This window comes from Erpetoichthys calabaricus, chromosome 4 (genome assembly GCF_900747795.2).
Source record: "Erpetoichthys calabaricus chromosome 4, fErpCal1.3, whole genome shotgun sequence".
Classification (NCBI taxonomy): Eukaryota; Metazoa; Chordata; class Cladistia; order Polypteriformes; family Polypteridae; genus Erpetoichthys; species Erpetoichthys calabaricus.
The window spans coordinates 243,965,557-243,989,730 of NC_041397.2; the positions used below are offsets into that span (position 1 = coordinate 243,965,557).

The window sequence follows — 24,174 nt, forward strand, 5'->3', positions numbered from 1 at the left end:
TTATATATTTTAACATGATGCAATTGTCTTGTTTCTGTACTCAAAGCATCGTAACACATTTCAGATTCGTATTTTAAACAGAACGTTTCATTAAAGAATCTTAATGAGAATTGTGCTACTCGTAAGGATTCGTTCACATGTCAGATTAATATGAATCACTAGACTGGTTCTCTGGTCAATCAAATGAACCAATCAAATGAACAGGAATCGTTGGACTAAGGTTCACAAGTAGTGAGTGACCCGTTCACAAATCAAATGAGTGGAGGAGACTCGTGATTCAGGTAGGTATTGCACATGTGGTTTAAATATCTACCAGCATAAGCGAAACGAAAGACACTGAGTACATCACTCAGAACAGTCGTGCACTTAAGCACACCCTTTGAGCACCATTGAATTGATTTGTTCATGCTCACAAATCGATTCATGTGTTTCACTAGTAGAGTCGTTCAACAAAAATGAATCAGTCTCATGTCCACAATCATTAGTGTAAAATAAGCTTCCCTCAGTAATTTTACTTGCTATTGAATGTTTTGTAGCAGCCCTTAAGTTTGTCTTCCTAAGATTTTTATTTTTAATTCTTCATTATAATGTAAATTCTTACCTAGAAAAAGTTTTTTGTTGGCTGTGAGATTGCCTTTGTGCCAGGTGCTACAAAGCAGTTTTCTGTTCTTGTAGTTAGCTCAATTGGCCCTGCAGTGTTCTAGGTTTACCCTTGGGTGTGTGTGTGTGTGCAACATGAACTTTCCAGTTTAGAGACAGAGCTTTCAGGCTATTATAGCTTCTTTTTAATCCCGCTTTTGCACTTTCAATTCAAGCAAAGTTAACAATGAGATTCAAAAAGTCTAGTACCATTTGTTCCTTTGAAGGATTACTCTACCCAAAAATTAATTTTTTATATGTTACCCACTGTAATTTGTAGTGGTGTCTGAGAAAAAAAAAAAAATCTTATGTTTTTGTCCAGAATGGAGAAAAAAAACTTTGCCACTACTGACCATTATTATATGATAAATGTTACACAACTGCAAACAATGTAAAAAAACATCAATGGCAAAAGAAAGTATTACGGTTCTTGTGTTGTGTAATTCACATTTCGTATCATAAATAGGAAATTAGACCTTCATAGCCTGGGTCTCAAATCGTTTGTTGATCTACAGTCCTGTTCTCAATTCAAAAAGTCAGCCCATTAAGACTTTATTCTCCTGTTTATGATGTACGCTGATTATTCTGAAAATAAATATTTATCAATATTTTAGCAAAAAAAGTGAGGTGTGCATTTTGCACATCTTGAGAATAAGAATCGATTACTAACGTGGGTTATGTAACAGAAGTAACATGAGTTTATTTTTTTCTTTTTGCTATGGACTTTTTTCACATAATTTGCAGTTACACAGCATTGGTCATCATTGGCTTCTATTTTATCGTATTTTCTTCTCATTATTCTCCATGAAAACATAACAAAACATTACATTTTCGTCTCAGCCACAATTACAAACTACATGGAGTAAGTAACATATACAAAATATTATTTTGGGTGGATTATTCCTTTAAACGTAGCCACAGTGAATTTAAAAAAAAAAAAAAAGAAAAAAAAGCAGATCAGTATCGGGAGTGCATCGAGTATAACATTACTTACTGTGTCTTGAATGGGGCTGAGTGGCATCTTAGTCTACATACATTGTTAAAGAGGACTGCTAATGGCACTAAATTTGAGAAGGCCACCAATGGATGTCTTGCATGTACTCTGTCCGCTTTATGTTTGGTTATATAGCACAATGTGTAGAGTACAAGTCTAAAGAAGTTATGCTCAAGCTTTATAGTGTACTGGTGAGGCCTCATCTGGATTAATGTGTGCAGTTTTGGTCTCTAGGCAACAAAAAGGATATAGCAGCACTAGAAAATGTTTAGAGAAGAGCATCTAGGGCTAGGCTGATTCCAGGGCTACAAGGGATGAATTATGAAGAAAGATTAAAAGAGCAGAGTCTTTTCAGTTTAAGCAAAAGATGCGCTGAATGTCCTGTTCTCGTCTAGATTGTTCTAATGTTATAATATAGTGAGTTACTTGTGGGGATTGATCTAGCAAGAATATTTAACACCTTTCCTACTAGACAACACTCCTAACCTGGATTGTTTATTTGATATTTGCTATTTAATTTCTTAATAAAAAGCAAACAGTATGTCTGATTTATTCACCCATCCAACTTTTCAGAGTACACATTCTTTTACATACACATTCAGGTCCTGCCCCCTCTTGTCTTTATTGTTCTATCTTCAGGTACTCTGATTTTTCTCCCACAACACAGATGTGTAAATTAGGTAGGCTGAATATATTTTGGCTTTCAAAAAGAAAATGGGAGAGTAATTGACAATGGACACGTGGTTCCAAATTATTGAATCTTTATTTTTGTTATTAAAAACATTAATTAAGTTAAACTTTGTTGTTTGCATTAAACTTAGTACACATTAAACATTGGCTGGGGCTTTTCCAATATTCTTTTTAATTTGATTAATTTTTCTTGAGCACTTTCTTTCTTCCAATCAAAATACTGAACTATGACTGTAAATATTTTGACTGCCCTGTGATTGTGCCAATGGTTATAATGCCACGAAATGTGCAATCACAACATTCATATTTTCATCTGGTTTGGTGCACACACATGACAAATTTCAGGAATTTTTGGAATCTGGGAATGATTCTTTATCAAGGCAGATGTACAATTTGTTGATCTGTAGCTAACTTTGTGCTTAAGCATATGAAATGCCAAAATGCCCTTAGCTGAAGCTATAGTTCTAGGTCCTCTGTTTGACCTAGTCTCATAAAATAACCTGTCACTTTTGTTGAAAAGCTGTCTTCCTGAACAAAATATTTCTACTTTATATAGTAAACATGAACTTCTAGTGTCTGTATTTTTTTACTAACACCTACATGCCACCAATTGTACATTCAGCTTCACACTTATTACATTTTGTTATGCATCTGAAAATATACATTTTCATTGGGACAGCTATTGTATTTATGATCAGGTGTCTAATAGTAATATGACTTTGCCCTGTCCAACTAGCAGTCAACTGATTCAAACTGCCATGCAAGGTTTTCTTTTAAGTAGACCCATCCACAATCTGCTATGCAGTACACAAAATAACAAGTTATGCAGCATGCAACTTCAAAAACATTTCCCAGTAGTACATCGAATTGATTGAAATATGTAAGCTTGTTGTTGTTTGAATAGTCTGAGTAACAGGTAAACAGCATCCTAGACAATTTGTTTGAAATTTTATAAATCTTGTCTTGGCCCATTTTTTAGACCAGTGTTTCTTAAACTGCAGAGCCTATGTAAAAAATATTTTAATCAAGAAAATATTTATAATTATTTATTTTAATAATATGTTTTTGTGGCAGTGACACTGCTTTCTCATAAACATGTAGAAGCAAACTGGAGTAGGATCTCAAATGCTTATTGACTTAAAAATCCATATTCAGTGTATTTTTTTTTACCTATCAAGAAGTAAACTAGTATTCAAATTTTTTGACAGAACATCTGAGGAAAAACATACATTCTGCATTGTTTGATATATTATTCTTTAATTGTTCATCGAGACTAAATGGATCCAGAATCCACAAAAAAAGCTTCCATTGAATCCTGACTTTCAGGAAAATGGTGTTCAAATTTAACTAATGGCATGCCCTTCCTCAAACCGCCACCTTATCGTGGTGGAGGGGTTTGCGTGTCCCAATGATCCTAGGAGCTCTGTTGTCCGGGGCTTTATGCCCCTGGTAGGGCCACCCAAGGCAAACTGGTCCTAGGTGAGGGATGAGACAAAGTGCGGTTCAATATAACCTCCTATGACGAATAAAAAATTTGGACGCCATTTTCCCTTGCCCAGACGCGGGTCACTGGGGCCCCACTCTGGAGCCAGGCCTGGAGGTGGGGCTCGATGGCGAGCACCTGGTGGCCGGGCTTGCACCCATGGGGCTCGGCCGGGAACAGCCCAAAGAGGCAACGTGGGTCCCCCTTCCCATGGGCTCACCACCTATGGGAGGGGCCAAGGAGGTTGAGTGCAGTGTGAGTTGGGTGGTGGCCGAAGGCGGGGACCTTGGTGGTGCGATCCTCGGCTACAGAAGCTGGCTCTTGGGACGTGGAATGTCACCTCTCTGAAGGGGAAGGAGCCTGAGCTTGTGCGCGAGGTTGAGAAGTTCCGGCTAGATATAGTCGGGCTCACCTCGACGCACAGCTTGGACTCTGGAACCAATCTCCTTGAGAGGGGCTGGACTCTGTACCACTCTGGAGTTGCCTGTGGTGAGAGGCGCCGAGCTGGTGTGGGCATACTTATTGCCCCCCGACTTGGAGCCTGTACATTGGGGTTTACCCCGGTGGACGAGAGGGTAGCCTCCCTCCGCCTTCGGGTGGGGGGACGGGTCCTAACTGTTGTTTGTGTGTATGCACCAAACAGCAGTTCGGATTACCCACCCTTTTTGGAGTCCCTGGAGGGGGTGCTAGAGGGCATACCTTTTGGGGACTCCCTCGTATTGCTGGGAGACTTCAATGCTCACGTGGGCAATGACAGTGAGACCTTGAAGGGCGTGATTGGGAGGAATGGCCCCCGCGATCTGAACCCGAGTGGTGTTTTGTTATTGGACTTCTGTGCTCATCACGGATTGTCCATAACAAACACCATGTTCAAGCATAGGGGTGTTCATATGTGCACTTGGCACCAGGACACCCTAGGCCTCAGTTCGATGATCGACTTTGTGGTCGTGTCGTCGGACCTGCGGCCACATGTCTTGGACACTCGGGTGAAGAGAGGGGCGGAGCTGTCAACTGATCACCACCAGGTGGTGAGTTGGCTCCGATGGTGGGAGAGGATGCCTGGTCAGGCCTGGTAGGCCTAAACGTGTTGTGAGGGTCTGCTGGGAACGTCTGGCAGAGTCCCCTGTCAGAGGTAGCTTCAACTCCCACCTTCGGCAGAACTTTGACCATGTCCCGAGGGAGGTGGGGGACATTGAGTCCGAATGGGCCATGTTCCGTGCCTCTATTGTTGAGGCGGCTGACCGGAGCTGTGGCCGTAAGGTAGTCGGTGCCTGTCGTGGCGGCAATCCCCGAACCCGTTGGTGGACACCGGCGGAGAGGGATGCCGTCAAGCTGAAGAAGGAGTCCTACCGGTCCCTTTTGTCCTGTGGGACTCTGGAGGCAGCTGATAGGTACCGGCAGGCCAAGCAGAATGCGGCTTGGTGGTTGCTGAGGCAAAAACTCGGGCATGGGAGGTGTTTGGGGAGGCCATGTAAAAGGACTTTCGGACGGCTTCGAGGAGATTCTGGTCCGGCGTCTCAGGAGGGGGAAGCAGTGCAGTGTCAACACTGTGTATGGTGGGGATGGTGCGCTGCTGACCTCGACTCGGGACGTTGTGGGTCGGTGGGGGGAGTATTTCGAAGACCTCCTCAATCCCACTAACATGCCTTCCAATGAGGAAGCAGAGCCTGGGGACTCGGAGGTGGGCTCCCCCATCTCTGGGACTGAGGTCACCGAGGTGGTCAAAAAACTCCTTGGTGGCAGGGCCCAGGGGGTGGATGACATGCGCCCGGAGTTCCTCAAGGCTCTGGATGTTGTAGGACTGTCTTGGTTGACACATCTCTGCAACATCGCATGGACATCAGGGACAATGCCTCTGGATTGGCAGACCGGGGTGGTGGTCCCACTCTTTAAGAAGGGGGACCGGAGGGTGTGTTCCAACTACAGAGGAATCACACTCCTCAGCCTCCCTGTAAAAGTCTATTCGGGGGTTCTGGAGAGGAGGGTCCGTCGGATAGTTGAACCTCGGATTCAGGAGGAACAGTGTGGTTTTCGTCGTGGTCGTGGAACAGTGGACCAGCTCTACACCCTTAGCAGGGTCCTGGAGGGTGCATGGGAGTTCGCCCAACCAGTCTACATGTGTTTTGTGGACTTGGAAAAGGCGTTCGACCGTGTCCCTCGGGGAATCCTGTGGGGGGTACTCCGAGAGTATGGGGTACCGGACCCCCTGATAAGGGCTGTTCAGTCCCTGTACGATCGGTGTCAGAGCTTGGTCCGCATTGCCGGCAGTAAGTCGAACCCGTTTCCAGTGAGAGTTGGACTCCGCCAGGGCTGCCCTTTGTCACCGATTCTGTTCATAACTTTTATGGACAGAATTTCTAGGCGCAGCCAGGGTGTTGAGGGGGTCCGGTTTGGTGGACTCAGGATTGGGTCACTGCTTTTTGCAGATGATGTTGTCCTGTTTGCTTCATCAGGCCGTGATCTTCAGCTCTCTCTGGATCGGTTCGCAGCTGAGTGTGAAGCGGCTGGGATGGGAATCCGCACCTCCAAATCCGAGACCATGGTCCTCAGCCGGAAAAGGGTGGAGTGCCCTCTCAGGGTTGGGAGCGAGATCCTGCCCCAAGTAGAGGAGTTCAGGTATCTTGGGGTCTTGTTCACGAGTGAGGGAAGAAAGGAGCGTGAGATCGGCAGGCGGATCGGTGCGGCGTCCGCAGTGATGCGGGCTCTGCATCGGTCTGTCGTGGTGAAAAAGGAGCTGAGCCGTAAGGCAAAGCTCTCAATTTACCAGTCAATCTATGTTCCTACCCTCACCTATGATCATGAGCTGTGGGTAGTGACGAGATCGCGAATACAAGTGGCTGAAATGAGTTTTCTCCGCAGGGTGTCTGGGCTCTCCCTTCAAGATAGGGTGAGAAGCTCAGTCATCCGGGAGGGGCTCAGAATAGAGCCGCTGCTCCTCCACATCGAGTGGAGTCAGATGAGGTGGCTTGGGCATCTGATCAGGATGCCTCCTGGATGCCTCCCTGGTGAGGTGATCCGGGCACGTCCAACTGGGAGGAGGCCCCGGGGAAGACCCAGGACACGCTGGAGGGACTATGTCTCCCGGCTGGCCTGGGAACACCTCAGGATTCTCCCGGAAGAGCTAGAAGAAGTGGCCGGGGAGAGGGAAGTCTGGGCATCTCTGCTCAAGCTGCTGCCCCCGCGACCCGACCTCGGATAAGTGGAAGAGGATGGATGGATGTTGTAAATGACTGATCACAATAAATTTTATTTGGTTACAATTGTTAACTTCATTTCTTATTTCTGCCTTATTCATTTGGTCAGTTAAGTTTTGAAGTTATCAAGGAAATTATTGTCAATTCTTTGTATCTTAAGTTTAATTTTTTTCTTTGGGTCTTCTGTTTTATTAGAACTGTCAAATGTTGTTTTATGTGTTTCTTAAAGTGATAATTAAATCTTTCTCACAATCCAATGTATGTCTGCATGGTAATATAACTTCATGCTCAAATCCACATCTTTAAAGAACTGCACACTGTTTTTGTTGGATAGGAATATAATTATTTCTGCTCTGAGATCATTAAGTCTGTTTAAAAATCTGGCATTGCAAAATCCAGCAAATCCCCATATAAAATAACAACAAATTAAGAAATTCAACTTGAATTGTTTACTTGTATTGGTAAAAAATAAATAAATAGTATTATAAATAAATAGTATTATTAATAAGTTCAGGTTAGTTAATATGTATAACTAGATGGCACAATTACATATTCAACATTGCATTCATTTAACAACAAAGACACTTGTTAACTATCATGACAGACAGGGGAACCCCTGCTTTCTGGTTTTCATGATCTCGGATCAGTGCAGCAAGAGGCACAATTATTGTTCCATCAAGTTCTGACTATTTGTTGATCACCTCTAATTTTTCCAGTAGCTACAACAGATACAAAGCATTATGACTGATGGCTCACAGAACTGCTCTAAGGTTCCCTGGAACACAGTTTAAGAAACACTGTTTTATACACCTTTTTTTTTTTTTTTTTTTAAAGCGGGGTGTTTGGTCACTCTGATTTATGTAATTGGTTTATCTAAAGTACAATGGTATATGTGAATGTGGGCATATGCCTAAATTATCCCAGAGATGGAATTGGATCCCATTCATGAATGGTTCTTGTATTGCTTCTGAATGTGCTGGGACTGTCTCTGGCCCTATGTTACTTATAGTTTGATAAAATGAATTGGATAAATGAACCATACACGATCAGACATTTATCTTACGATCCATTATTTTAACCTGTTTTATGTCTCAGTTGAGTGTGTGCATTAATAAAGCCAAACAGTATGTAGTATACATTTTTAGATATTTGTTTTACTGTAAATATTTTATTTTGTTTATTAAAAAAAGGCTATGAACAAATAATTAATACTGTAAGAAAGTTAAAGCTGAAAAAGAATCATTCAACCCTATATAACAATACTTATCCTGTAACAATTGCTCCACCCATGCATCACCCTTCTCATTTGCTGCCTGTTTCTTACCCAAACTGTCTTGTGTTATTTGGAAACATATATATTTTGCTTGTGTTACATCCATTTGTTTTCTCTTTAGTAATTTTTTTTATTTCTGTGCTTGTATTTTAGAAGTACTGTTTTCATTTTGCTTTTGTAATACTTTTGTCTTTATGTGTTTAAGCTTCTGCCATTTTTTTGGATCACTAACTGCATTTTTGTATTTATCCACATTTGGTTCTTTACTTTCAAATGTGTGCTTATTACACCATCTGTTTACTGCAGAATATGCCCTTTTTGTATGTGTTTTGCTAATCTCCATGCTTAAAACATTTGTCAGTTGTATGATTGTCTCTCATTTTTTTTTTTGTTTTGTCAAGCTCCCTGTCAAGCATGCAACCTACCCTGAGGCAGTGAAGATTTGATATTTAGCTTTTTTAGTTTTTGTTTTTTTTATTTAATTAGTTAACTGGGATTTTTACTTGCTGTTGCCCTCGGCAAAATAAGCACACTTGGCTTGTAATACAATTAATATACTGTGGCAACATACATTTCACAACAACTACGTATAAAACACTTATACTGTATTCATCACTTGCTTTTCATTTGGATGTTACTATCAGACAAGGTCCAGGAGTGGAGTTTGTAAAAACTAGTCCAAAAAGAAAACCACCGTCTTTGCCAACACACAAAGATTCTGGAGCAATTACTTATTAACCTTCAAGAAAGCTGACCAGTAGAGCAACAGATGTAGATAGAGGCAGGGATGATTCACTAAAATGATGTAAAAAAATTCAAAGCTGCTGCAGGTTAGCTAATGAACAGGTTTTCACACAAGTTGTTGGAGACCTTGACAACAACTGAGCAAGATATTTTTTTTTTTGTGCTTGAAAGATGGTTTTTAAGAATCCAGTTAAATTGATATCTTTGCTGATTATAGATCAAAATGTGTCTAGCTTCCTCTTGAAATCTACAATGAGACTATTATTTATAGACCATCAGATTCAAGCAAGGGTCAGGAAGTATGACCTTAGAGAGTCTCTTCACATGGAAGTTCGCTTTCACCATAACCTTAAATCATGTTGGATGATAATAGCCACCTCTCCAGGGACTGCTCAGTACTGGATATGATGCACAAAAATCACAACCGCACATATTTGGCAACTTTGAGGTCACTAGTTTAATCTAATTTTAATGTCTATGAAAACGAAAAAACCACAGTAATTGTTAAAATACACGATGAGAACATGCTAACTGCACACAGACAGTGACCTGACCTGTAACTAAATCCAGGCTCAAAGAGTTGTCAAACATTAGTGTTAAACCTCATCATGTCACACTCATATAAAATTGGATACAATGGTATTTAATCATATATATGATATATTGTAGTATTTTCACATCTTTAACTGGATCTTCTTCTGTTTTTACATTTTGAGCTTGATTTTTGTAAAATTTCCATTGTCCCAGATGTTTAAGTCTAATTTTGTGACAATATAATGCTATTTTGTGCTCACTAAGCACAATATTGTTACTCAACATAGTGTGTGTGACCACCATATTCCAGAATTTCAAATTTTTCTTCCTTTCTAAAATCTTGTTTCAAAAGTCTACTTGGGTTTAAATCTATGCAAATAAATTGTTCTGGTTTGTCAGCTATGTTGCTTTGGTGTGTAGTGTTTTTCAAAGTGTGGCCTGCAGACCACCAGTTGTTCCCCAAGTATGAGTCAAGCAGTTAGCAAGCTCAGAGTCATCAAGATAAAATGACTTTTAAATCATTCAAATATGTTAGTCTGTTATGTACATAAGCATTAATTTCTAATATTCAAGGTTGCTAGAAAATACCAGTGTTACTTAACTAATATACTTAGACACATGAGAAACTGCTCTAAAACTACTACCACAAAGAACACGGTCTAACTTTCTTGCAGATATTAACTTTTGTTTCAGTTTCTTTCCTTCCTACCTAGTTTGCTTGCTGTGGTCACCGCTCTGTCTCTCACACACACTCTTATTTTGTCCTGCTGATCTTGGTCACCACCTAGGTCTCTTCTAATCTCACTTTGATATCATCCCACATATGGCCAAGGCAGTCCTTTAACTCCTTCCTGCTGGGGATGCACGCATCCATTCTGAAAGGCTGCTTCTTGTTAATCTGTCTTCACGGCTAAGGTGTTATTATGGATCACTGGCTGAAATCTGGAACTTTGAAATGCAAATACAGCAATGTTGGATTTAAATCTTTATATAAAAAATTTTTTACACAAATGCCTTTTGGGAAATGCAATGCAGCTTGTCACTAACAGGTGACTTTCATGCTCACGTAGTCCATTGCTAAATTTGATTTTTAGCAAAGTGGTCATTGGTCCAAAACACTTTGAAACCCAGCCCTGTAATGATTTTTGTATGTTGCAAATTAGCAATTTTTATACATCTTTTTTTATCTGCATATACAGTATGTTTAATCATACAGAAATGGCTTTTAGGATGGTATGATGACATTGTATTTAAAAAATTTGCATGGACTTTCCAGTTGCCCCACAGTCAAAAGATGTGCATATTAACAACTCAAAACTGTCCATATATGAGTGTTGATGTGCGAGAGTGTCCACTGCCCAGCAATGCACGGAGATCTGTCTGAGACTAAAAGCTTTCTGTTGCTACAGGGATTGAACCTGGTACCCCGCAAAGTTGTTTTTGGAAACATAGGCTTAAAAAGTGGGTGGAGGGGATTTAATTAGGTAAACATAATTCCAGTATTCTATAGACATTGCTCTAAAATGTAAAACTAACAACAATAAAAATGTATTATAAAATGAATTGAATATATATTTTTTAAGGTGGCATGGTGGTGCAGTGGGTAGCGCTGCTGCCTCGCAGTTGGGAGACCTGGGGACCTGGGTTCGCTTCCCGGGTCCTCCCTACGTGGAGTTTGCATGTTCTCCCCGTGTCTGCATGGGTTTCCTCCGGGTACTCTGGTTTCCTCCCACAGTCCAAAGACGTGCAAGTTAGGTGCATTGGCGATTCTAAATTGTTCCTAATGTGTGCTTGGTGTGTGGGGGTGTGTGTGTGTGTGTACGCCCTGCGGTGGGCTGGCGCCCTGCCCGGGGTTTGTTTCCTGCCTTGCGCCCTGTGTTGGCTGGGATTGGCTCCAGCAGACCCCGTGACCCTGTAGTTAGGATATAGCGGGTTGGATAATGGATGGTTGGATATATTTTTAATTATTTATAAATATATTACCAATTCTGCAGATTTCATACATAATTCTATAATGATACAACAGGTTGAAACCATAATATACATTCATTGATACAGACATATGCATTTGTTTGTCAACTTATCTGAAATGAATACAGTTTCTTTGCCAAAAGCATGAACAGAGAATGTCAGAAGTTTAATGACTTTCAGATACTTAGCTGGCATTGACTTTATTTGCAATACAGAGCATGAAGCTGTAAGGAAACGGGTATCTGGATTATTTTCTACCATGGGTAATTTGCTTCCAGAAAGTTAGGAGTTGACTTTTTTATAGCTATTTCCAGATTTATATTAAAAGCTGAAATTTTGTAGTCCATTTTTAAATCTTTAATTTGCTCATTTCTGATTTATGCATTGTTGTGTTTTCCAGGAATGTAACCACTCTGTTAGAGGAAGATTCTGCTTGTAATTTCTGACTTGCAAGGTACTTGATCACAGACTTTGGAAGGGCTGAATATGCTAAGATCCTGTCGCACAAGAGTAAGGGTTTTGATCAAGTGAATATTCTAAAAAAGTAGTATTTTGAAAGGACTGAGAGTTACTCGGTTATTGATGTGATTGTTTTAGTGCATTTAAATACATCTTTTTCCACTCCCCTCACACCACAGTGAAAATGGCAATTTATTTCCTCCCATTTATTTTTCTTATTCAGTGACAGACAAATTCTGCTATTGTTACAGTCAATATGAATGGAGTTTTAAAGAGTACCTAATTCAGTGTCAGTGTTTCAGTGACTAGTTTAAAAATATTTGTCTAATGAAGCTTAATTGCCTATAATTGGAAACTATGTATACATAAGATTGATCTGTTTCATTGTTAAAAAATGTTCATAGCCACAGAATACCATTATGTCCAAGGTTAAGGATCACTTGTCTAGAATATTCCATAAGTAAACTTACAAAGTCTGCTGTACCCATTTTCTGGCTATTTGACTTGAATTTAAATTTTATATAATATGGGGCGAGTCAAAATTATTTTAAAATTGTAATAGCGGAAACAGTTTATTTACAAAACATACTTCATATGTACAAGTTGATTTACAGGAATGTCTTAACCTGTTAGCCATCATGTTCAACACATGTACCATATGTGGCACATAAATTGTCCACAAAAATTGTATGTAAGTATGTACATAGCAGTACCATTAGTGTTAACATAATTTTGACTCATCCTGTATATATACTAATTGAGTTAGTGTAGGACTCTTGTCAGTGTACATTGGCAAAGGAAAAAAGGTTAAAGGTTATTTCCACACTGAAAATACACGTGCCTGTCTCAAGCGCAGGATCTGCCAGATGATTACCAGCAGGAAGTAATTTCTACAGGTTCTGTTTTCATCAACAGAAAGGAATTATCTCACAGTGCTAACTGACTCATTGTTGAAATCCCACAAATATCTCAGTTTTATCTTCTCCCCAAAATGCACAAACCAGAAAATTCTGGGCAACCTATTGACTCTACATGCAGCTGTCCCACAACTTATATTTTAGCTTTCCTTGACAGTCTATGAGATCTCTGGTTGTAGGTCTCCCTTCATACTTAAAAAGCTAACCATGCTCTACAGGTGTTTGACAGCTTTGAGTTTCATGGTCCTGACTGCTTTATCTTTAGCATGGATGTCACCTTTCTGTACACAGTCAGTCCTTACAATGAAGGTCTCATTGCCCGTGACAAGCTTTTGACAGGAGTCCAGTTTAGGATCCTCCTCCACAAACACCCTCATTAGACTTGAAGAACTGATTCTTATCGTCGGTGCTTTCTCTTAAGATAACAACTTTTTTTACCATGTCAGTCAAGTTGCAGTGAGTACAGTAATCCCTCCTCCATTGCGGGGGTTGCGTTCCAGAGCCACCCGCGAAATAAGCAAATCCGCGAAGTAGAAACCATATGTTTATATGGTTATTTTTATATTGTCATGCTTGGGTCACAGATTTGCGCAGAAACACAGGAGGTTGTAGAGAGACAGGAACGTTATTCAAACACTGCAAACAAACATTTGTCTCTTTTTCAAAAGTTTAAACTGTGCTCCATGACAAGACAGAGATGACAGTTCAGTCTCACAATTAAAAGAATGCAAACATATCTTCCTCTTCAAAGGAGCAAACAAATCAATAGGGCTGTTTGGCTTTTAAGTATGCGAAGCACCTCGGCACAAAGCTGTTGAAGGCGGCAGCTCACACCCCCTCCATCAGGAGCAGAGAGAGAGAGAGACAGATAAAAAAATCAATACGTGCCCTTCGTGCTTTTAAGTATGCGAAGCACCGTGCTGCATGTCGCTTCACGAAGCAGCTGCACAGAAGGGAGCCAACGTGAAGATAATCTTTCAGCATTTTTAGACGAGCGTCCGTATCGTCTAGGTGTGCGAACAGCCCCCCTGCTCAATCCCCCTACGTCAGGATCAGAAAAAGTCAGCGCAAGAGAGAGAGAGAGAGAAAAGTAAGCTGGGTAGCTTCTCAGCCATCTGCCAATAGCGTCCCTTGTATGAAATCAACTGGGCAAACCAACTGAGGAAGCATGTACCAGAAATTAAAAGACCCATTGTCCGCAGAAATCCGCGAACCAGCAAAAAATCCACGATATATATTTAAATATGCTTACATATAAAATCCGTGATGGAGTGAAGCCGCGAAGCGCGATATAGCGAGGGATCACTGTATTAGAATGAAGCTTATCTATGCCAGCGTCTTCGTCATCAGGGTGGAATCACATTTCTTTATTCTTCCCTAGTCTTTGTACCTGACCTGTACAAAAGATATATCAACGATTGTCTTGTTGCTGCCTCTTGCTCCAGAAGCCAGTTACAATAATTCATTAATGATATTACAAGGTTCCATCCATCACTCAGGTTTCCCCAATGAGGCCACATAACATCCACTCTGAGAGGAATCCCAATAATGAAACCTGCATCCCGCTAGTCCTTCCATTACAACCTAACATTCCCCTTCTCCCTCAGGTCATCAAAAATAATTTCCCAGTTTTGCAGATGGATCTTTCCTCAAGAGCCATTTTTCCTAATCTCAAATTGATTTCCTTCTGTCAATTACTTAACGTACCCAAACCTTTCATGTGCTTCTCACTTTACAGAGGAGAGCCACATTCCCCACCAGGCATTTTGATCTATAAGAGGAGCCATTATGTCACTTCCAAGTACATTACCAACAATACCCTTGTATCTGGTGCCTCTTGTAAATTCAGTATTAAACAATGGGCCTCTTACCAGTCTGAAAATGTTTACTGCATTTCTTGTAGGAAGTGTCCAGCCATGTACTTAAGTGAAACATGGAGACAGCTAGCAGATCATTTCAGGTAGTATGTTCGAGCCATTAAAATTAAAATACTTACAAATCCTATTGAAGAGCACATCACATCCCTCGCTCATATCCATACACATCTCTGTTTGTGTTTCTTCACAGGTCTTCAAAAACAAATTTCAGTAAAAAGCAAAAGAAGCTAAGCTGATTTGCAGCCGGGGTCGCATATTTCTCCAGGTCTTAATGACCAACTAACTTTTTAATCTCTCCATTCATCTTCTCTGCTTTTTCACACCTATTCTCGCCTTTCTCAGTTCCTCTGCTATGGCCTTGTTCCCACCTTCTCCTCCTATATATTCTACCTGCCCTTACTTTTTAATTGCACACCTGATGAATGTGATATTGCCGAAACATTGTGTTTTTAACCTTCTTTCCTTTTTTCCGCATGGGGATAACTTTTTCCCTTTATTTTTATATAATATATATATATATATACACCGTAGATACTCACGTATTAGTCGATCTCGCAGATAAGTCGAGTGTATTTTTAAACTGAAAATTACGAAATTTGTTATGACCCACGTATAAGTCGAGGGTAAAACTTGACAGCTATCAGAGATCGAGGGCAACAATCAGCTGTTAATGGCGACAAAACTCACGTCACAGGCATTCCCTCTGTGCTTGGAGAAATGCTAGACTTGTTGACTCGGCAACTAATCCTTGAGTGTGCGTGAGTTGCGAAATGTAAACAAATGTAAACAAAGGCAAGATGGCATCGACATGTCACAAGGGAGCGAAGTGAGTGCAGAAAAGAAAACACTCGGCAGACGATGTTTTGCACATTATCGCTGAGTCGGACTCTGATTTTTCAGAATCGGATTTTATTGACAGTGATCAGGAATCGAGCAAGAGAGTGAGAAGCCGGCATCAGCTGATCGGACACCAGCCGATGCCGCGCCAGCTGATCGGCTGCCAGCTGAACGCATTCGCGCAGCCGATGCACCTACGGCAAGGTTCGCGTGGGAGGAATACCCAGACATTGATCCGTGGGAGCCGAACTGGCTACCGGACTTCACAAGACAGCATGGCTTGCTGTTGGACACGACAGATCACCCGTTGCTGGACTACTTCAGGCTGCTCTCTCCTGATGCCGCTTTTCAGCTACTGTCAGACAAGACAAACAGGTAGGCAGAGAAATTTTTTGAATCGCGGGCTGCGCTTGCATCGCATTGATAGCATGCGTTGCCTTGGTTCTTTTGATTCCAAATCTGGTTGCACGTGGCAGCTAATGGTATGTTTGTTATCCAAAACCTGCAAAAGCTAATGCTCAAATTCAAGTATTTCACAGTTTAAAGAATTATTTAATGAAATTAGAAAAAAACTAGTTATTTAGAAATAGTATTGCTGGCTTATAATTATTTCAAAGACCATGGGAAACGGCAGATGACCGGTGACTTAAAACCATGAAGCATTGAGTGTACAATGTCATTACCCAAATTCTATGGACAATTGTGTTGCCCCGCGGATAAGTCGACCTTGTTTTTTTGAATGAATTTTAAGGCATAAATTTGCGACTTATACGCGAGTATCTACGGTATATATACACTAGCCATGTGTGCCCAACTACGTTGCGCGTGTTAAAGTTGTCTGTGAAGGGCTCCCTGTTTAAACGCGGCTGCCAGTCGTGAACTGGTCGCACAGCATTATGATTTTTTATAAGGGAAACAAAATTAGAAAACAAAACCCTTGGACATTGATTTGATAGGAACAGCCTACTCTGAATCACTGTCCGAATAGTAATTATGTGGTGGTGGAGGAGCATTTCTGCTTCTCTCCGTTCACAGTCCGTCTCGTTTTCATGACGCTGTCGTTTCCTGTCACGATCTCTTCTCAATCTTTCTACAATCTCGCAGGTTGCTTTGTGGCAATCCAAAGAGTAAGGAAGAACCAATGCTTCTTTCTTGAACTCCAAACGCCGACTGATGGAAAATCACAGAAGTGTGCCCGACTTATATACTCTGACTGCCGACTCCAAGAAGTGGATGAACATTCAATTTGGACGAAGTGCTGCCAATGAGGGTCGATAGAAACACAAAAAAACACAGTCTCGACAACGAAGCAGGTGTCGACGCCAGATCTAAACACAAAGCACGGTGTCGACGCCAGATCTAAACGCAAAGAGTGCTATTGACAGTGTTTGTAAACAAAAGTAACAACCAAGGTGTTGTGTATTCAGCCAGTACAAACAGTACATAGTCTCCTTTAGTTCAATCCTCTTTAATCACCACACTCCAACCTCATCCAACGATCCTCCCCCTCACTTCCTCTCCTCCTCCATCACTACTGCCCTCTACTGAACACAGGAGGAACACCACACAAGGCAGTGAATTCGCGGGCAAACAAAGATAAAGAACCAAATGAAGATTATATATAAAGATTATAATATTAATATATATGCTGCACGTGTCCTAAATCAATATACAAAATTGTGATACTTAGGCATATATTAAAATGCAAGCTATCCATTGTGATAATTAGCACAGAGGAATGCAACACAATAATAAGAAATAGTGACCTAATAAGTGAAAAACATTTTGCTTTTGTGTTTTGTCATGCTTGTTTTACGATATAGACTAAACAACTGATAGGTTATTTTATTATTTTATGTTATATTGCTGTTTGTATATAATAAAAGCATTTGATATGTTATATAATATTGTTGTATTTCCTGTTTGTATTATATTTTATTGTTTTATCTGCAGTGTAATCACAAAGCATTGCTGAGACCACCACTCTATATGCATTCAAAATTACCAGTTATTAAAAGTAACAGTTATCTTATGTAGAAAAATGTATTATTGAATAATGTTTTTTGGTGGTTTATGCAATAATTTGGGATTGGTAATATTTTGTAGAATCCATGATGTCAGCCCAGTCTGTTTCTATAGAACGATATCAAGAATCTCAGCAGGTAAGCTTCAGTGTTTTAGTTTTTTATCCAATGAACAGTCATACACAGTTACAAATAGACATATATTCAGTTAGTTATGTTTAGTTTTGACCTGTTGCTAACAGACAATATGGAGGAACAAAGTACAAATTGGATGTCATTTTATCAGGAAACAACTGACAAATAAATAAACATAAACGTGAAGTGAGTGGCATTTATATAAATGTGCATCACTGCTCTCTGCATTGCACATAAAGCAGGATGAGGGCATGTTCTTTTAACTTTACTCATGTTCCCCGTTGTTTTTACTTTCTTACTTTTTAATAGTTAACTTAGTTGATTTAATTGTGAAGCTGCAAACATATGAGAAAAGTAAAAAAAAAAAAGACTTAAGTTTAAAGAAATTTTTTTTATATACAAATATATATGAACATGAAAAGAAAATTAATAATTAATAATTCTGGAGGGTGGTGTAATACATTTCGCCAAGGTATAATATGAGGTACATTTCATGACTGTTCACTATTGGCCTGGAGTGGCTGCAAGTCATTTTCACCATGTGCATTACTTGTGACAGTATAACAGTTCTGTCAATATTGGCAATATTTTTGGTCACTCACATGCTACATGGTCAGAACTTGTGTGCTGAGGTTGAAAGAAAGGAGCATACTGCATGGGCTAGAAGAAAAATGCCCAATTTTTAAAACCACTAACAAGTGAAGTGAATAACATTGATTATCTCATTTCAATGGCATCTTTTAAGGGTGGGATTCATTAGGCAGCAAGTGAATAATCAATTCCTAAAGGTGATGTGTTGGAAGGAGAAAAATGGGCAAGTATAAGGGTATGAGTGACTTTGACAGGAGCCAAATTGTGATGGCTAGATGACTTGGTCTGAGCAGCTCCAAAATGGCACATCTTGTGGAAGGTTTCTGGTATGCAGTGGTTAGTACCTGCCAAAAGTAGTCCAAGGAAGATCAACTGGTGAACCAGCAATAGGGTCATGGGTATCCAAGGTTCATTGATGTCTGTGAGCAGTTGAAGGCTAGCCCGTTTGGTCTGATCCCACAGAAGAGATACTATAGCAGAAATTGCTGAAAAACTTAAAGCTGACCATGAGAGAAAGATATCAGAACACACAATGCACCACAACTTGCTGCATATGGGGCTGCGTAGCCACAGACCAATCTGAGTGTTCATGCTGACCACTGTACACCAGTCAAAGTGCTTATGATGGACATATGAGCATCAGATCTGGACCATGTAGCAATGGAAGAAGATGGCCTGGTAGATGAATCACGTTTTCTTTTAGATCATGTGGACAGCCAGGTGTGTGTTTGTGCATCATTTACCATGGAAACAGAAGGCAGCAGGATAATGCATCCTGCCACAGTTCAAAAATTGTTTAGGAATGGTTTGAGGAGCATGACAAAGAGTTCAAAATGTTGATTTGGCCTCCAGGTTTCCCAGATCTCAATCCATTCACGCATCTGTGGGATGTGCTGGAAAAACATGTATGTTCCATGGAGACCCCTCCTTGCAACTAACAGGACTTAAAGGATCTTCTGCTTACGTCTTGGTGCCAGATACCACAAAGGACCTTTAGAGATCTTGTGGAGTCCATGATCAACGGCTCAGAGATGTTTTTGTGGCATGAGGTGGACCTACACAATATTAGGCAGATGGTTTTAATGTGGTGGCTAATTGGTGTATGTTTATATGCAGTTTTGACAGGTTCTCCATAAATCTGCAAGTGTAACAATATAAATATTATAGCAGGCATACAGTAATCCTGGCATTTAACTAAACTTCCCAAACATCTAACATTTACAGTAGAATTCGTATATGAGAGTTCTATGTTAGCTTTCATAAGAAATACTGAGGTTTGCAGTAATGATTTTCACACACAATTTGTTGCACCTCCAAGGTATTTATTTATTTCAGTCAATTCAAAGACTAACCACCTTGTGGTGCTGTTTTGGTTGTAAGTTATTGGCACATGCATGTTAAAGCTCTAAAGTTCAAAGATTTTGGTTGTTCACACATGCTCAGAAGTTATTAAGTTGGATGGAAGGAAAGTGTGCATACCACATTAAAGATGCAAATAATGACCACTTTTGAATAACAAACCAAAATCACATTTTGTCATATTCTTTCTAAATCAGCATCTAGAACGCTATAGATAACACATCCAGCTCATGGCGACTGCTGTGTTGTTTTCACCTGGTACCAATAGTTAAGAGAAGGAAGATAGTGTCTTCAAGATGGCAACCGAAGTAGTTTTCTAGTAACACTGCATATCAAAGTTACCTTGTACCTCTCCAACATACTGTAGAAGATTGGTGCAATTTTTTAGGATAGCTGTTGAAGAATGGTGAATGTGCAAACTTATTTTTACAAATGTGAGTAGATCTTAAGATAGTAGCAATGTATATATACACTGCATATTCAGGTTTAATGAAACCATTGGCTCAATGTTACAATAGCAATAATGTTTTAGGATATAGTCTCTCATATTTTCAATGAGCCTACATAAATATAAACAAATTCATCTATGGGTGTTCACACCAGAACATAACTCACTGAATGGCTTTGTGCCTGCCAATATTTATATATTTTATATATATATTTCCCCCCTATAGCGAATGTAAATTACATTTTTCAAATGTAATAACTGATGGAGACAGAAATACAAACACAAACTTATTCATATATTTTAAAAAGAAAGGTAACAAAATACAAATTTCTCACTACATCTCATTAACTAAATATTTCATAATGTGAATGAAAAAGATATTCATAGTGTTACTGTTGAAACTGTCTTTTACTCTGTTATGTTTTGTTTTTTAACATATATAATCCCTCTATCATAGGCCAAAGAGTAGAGCAAATTATAATTAAATGGGAACTTAATGAAAATTCCTTCATTATGATTTTTTTATTACATTAATTTTAAGAGAAATGTATCTTAGGTTTGTGTGAAACAAAGAGTTAACATTAAATTGTAACTGACATTTTTCATATATGCTGTAAATATTTTAAAAAATGAAAGACGTTTTGTTCTTGCTAGTATTTTCTCTTTAATAGCCAAGTCACACCAACCTTCTGGCAATTTTACTGTCATGTCAGAAGTTGGCCTTTCTTTTAAAGAGTGGGTTATTCATAAGTTGATAAGCTTCCTACGTCACATAAGAATTTTTTTCTTTTGTAATAGATACAAGTTTTAACTCAGACAAGCAATGACCCTGAAGTTAGTGGTGGTGTTGGTAGTCCAACCTCTACAGAACCTCAGACATCCATGGATGCAGATAAAGAAGCAATATACAGGTAGATGTCTTTGCTTGGCTCCCGAAATTAACAATTAATATTTCTTTCTCTATAAGTCTAATTATCAGTCAAATGTGTATTAGTGGCCTTGTTTTTACTTTTTTTTGGGGGGGGGGCACATATTTGTTAGGCAGATTATTTCATAATCTCATTTCTTTATAGGCACCCTCTCTTTCCACTGTTAGCTTTACTTTTTGAAAAATGTGAGCAATCAACACAAGGATCAGAGTGTGTTACATCTGCCAGCTTTGATGTAGACATTGAAAACTTTGTGAGAAGTCAGGAGAAAGAAGGAAAAGTTTTTTTCAGTGATGACCCAGATCTTGATAATTTGGTAAAAGCATGCTTTTCTTCAAATATAAAACTGTTAATTGAATGTAAATTGCATTGTTATTGTTTTAGGTTGTTGTTTAAGTTCATGATCTAAGCAAAGGCGTATTTGAATGTTTTAAAAATAGTTTTGCTCAGTATTATTTATTTCTAGATAATTATTGTACAATTATGTATTTATATTTAGTTTTCAAAATGCTAAAGATTTTTAGATTATAGTCTAACTTAAAAGGCTAAATAAAGGGTAAATAAATGTTTTTATAATAAGAGAATTTATAATTTGTTTAATATGTTTTTACATTTTATGCCCAATCTTCACCTGTGCATTTACCAGATCATTGAGAACATATCCTTAATGTATAAGTAAATTTTAAGGCTCAAAGCTTTTTTACTTTTTTGTATTAGAATGAGCAAAAACTCTGAAACTTCTTGCTCTTGACTTTTCAGAGTAGCACTATTGGTATTGCGATATTGATGACAGTGGGTTGGTTACACCAGATACCTAATGTGTCACTAATTTATAGAAGTTTAGAACTTTGCCTTCTTAATACTATTTCATGGTATGTTGTACTAGTACCGAAAAAAGAAAATTGTTAAAGAAATTACCACTCTGCTTCAAAAATTCCAGTTTTCTGTTCTCTGAGTGAGATTTCCAGATTGGTAGTTTTGAACAGGCAGTGATACACTACCACTGGATTTTTTATGTATAAAATATGTGAAAAATATTATCCTGAAAAGGTTTATTGAATCTTCTACAAGAATGGGAAAAGTCATCCTGGCTCTGTTTCATTAAACTACCTTCCTATTAGTTTCATTTTTTGAAAACATATATATTTTTGTCAGCATGTGGCTTTTTAAAGTAGAAAATTTAAGTGTTCAGATTTTCAGTTTGTTTTCTTAACAATATTTTTGTGCCATATTTTAAGAGACACTCCACTCAAAAATTAGATTTATGTTACTTACCCCACATGTTTTATATGATGACCAAGAAGAATTTTTAATCCCATGTTTAACAGATAATGGAAATAAAAATAGTTTACGTATGATAGAATAGGTGTCTATGGTGACCAACGCTGTACAACTGCAAATAGTATCAAAAATTTTCATGAGAGAAAAAAAAACTCATGTTACAAAGCCCATACAGTATGTCAGTTATACTGTCCAATGTTAACAATGTACAAAACACAACCACCTCTCCCCCTTATTCATTGGTCACAAATGCCACCTTCAATTCAAAGGCTCATTTACATGTGAATGTGTTTCCCATTTCTGACCTAAAGTGAATTTTCTGGAAGTAAAAAAAATGCATGCGTTTTGCACCATGCAATAGATAACACTAGACATATAGGAGGAAAAAAACATTTTTGGGTGAAGTATTCATTTAAATGGGCAAAATTTTGAAATTGTAGAGCTTCTTTTCAGTGACCCATTTGAGGGTGGTACTTTTTTTAATATTTGATTTTGTTTTGTCCATAATATTAAAGTTTTCTTTCTTTCTTTCTTTCTTTTGGCTGCTCTCATTAGGGGTTGCCACAGTGGATCATTTTTTCCATATCTTCTTATCTTCTGCATCTTGTTCTGTTACACCTATCAGCTGCATGTCCTCTCACCACATCCATAAACCTTCTCTTAGGCTTTCCTCCTTTCCTCTTGCCTGGCAGCTCTATCTTTAACATCTTTTTCCCAATATACCCAGCATCTCTTCTCTGCACATGTCTAAACCAACTCAATCTCGCCTCTCTGACTTTGTCTTCAAACCATCCAACCTGAGCTGACCCTCTAATATACTCTTTTTCTAATCCAGTCCATCCTCATCAGTGCAAATCATAGCATCTTTTACTGTGCCACCTCCAGCTCTGTCTCCTGCTTTCTGGTCAGTGCCACCATCTCCAGTCCATATAATATAGCTGGTCTCACTATAGACCTTCCCTTTCATTCTTGCTCATACCCATCTGTCACAAATTACTCCTGACACTCTTCTCCACCCTGTCTGCACTGTCTTCTTCACCTCTCTTCCACAATCCCCGTTACTCTGTACTGTTGATTCTAAGTATTTAAACTCATCCACCTTTCCCAACTCTACTCCCTGCATCCTCACCATTCCACTGACCTCCCTCTTATTTACACACATGTATTCTGTCTTGTTCCTACTGACCTTGATTCCTCTCCTCTCTAGAGCATATCTCCACCTCTCCAGGGTCTCCTCAACCTGCTCCCTACTCTCGGTACAGATCACAATGTCATCAGCAAACATCATAGTCCACAGGCAGTGCCGGATTAACCAATAGGCACATGTAGCATATGCTACGGGCCCCGCAATTTCGGGGGCCCCCAAATGGTGGACCCAATATTTAATGAAAAAGTGCAGCATTGAAAAACTGGTCTTTAAAAATATTATCTTTACGTTTTTAAACTGTAAATTTCTTACACAACAAAACTTTAGGGGCCCAACACATAAAATTCACATAAATATTATAAGATTCTTATTATAATCGAGAGTAAAATAATTATTTAGTCCGGTTTGAACTGTTCAGAATCTAAACTTCAGATGATGCAGACCAAAAGGGCCCCCAAATTTGAAATGTGCTACGGGCCCCCAAAGCTCTTAATCCGGCCCTGTCCACAGGGACTCCTGTCTAATCTCATCTGTCAAACTGTCCATCAACATTGCAAATAAGAAAGGGCTCAGAGCCGATCCCTGATGTAATCCCACCTCCACCTTGAATGCATCCGTCACTACTACCACCAGAGGTGGGTAGAGTAG

The 24,174-nt window shown here is 39.3% G+C and overlaps 1 protein-coding gene across 4 annotated transcripts in view; it reads left to right on the plus strand.

Annotated features, from left to right (window-relative positions):
- The window catches only part of LOC114650714 (homeobox protein PKNOX1-like), an 84,606-nt gene that overhangs the window by 1,565 nt on the left and 58,867 nt on the right, over positions 1-24,174 (plus strand). Inside the window, exons 2-6 of one of the 4 annotated variants that reach the window (XM_051926756.1) lie at positions 11,923-12,032; positions 14,802-14,858; positions 17,719-17,774; positions 20,968-21,080; positions 21,243-21,414. In XM_051926756.1, the coding sequence (XP_051782716.1) occupies positions 17,724-17,774; positions 20,968-21,080; positions 21,243-21,414 (336 nt within the window). In that variant the 5' untranslated portion in view covers positions 11,923-12,032; positions 14,802-14,858; positions 17,719-17,723. The remainder of the gene's footprint in view (positions 1-11,922; positions 12,033-14,801; positions 14,859-17,718; positions 17,775-20,967; positions 21,081-21,242; positions 21,415-24,174) is intronic. The other 3 variants (XM_051926757.1, XM_051926755.1, XM_051926754.1) reach the window with 3 other exon arrangements.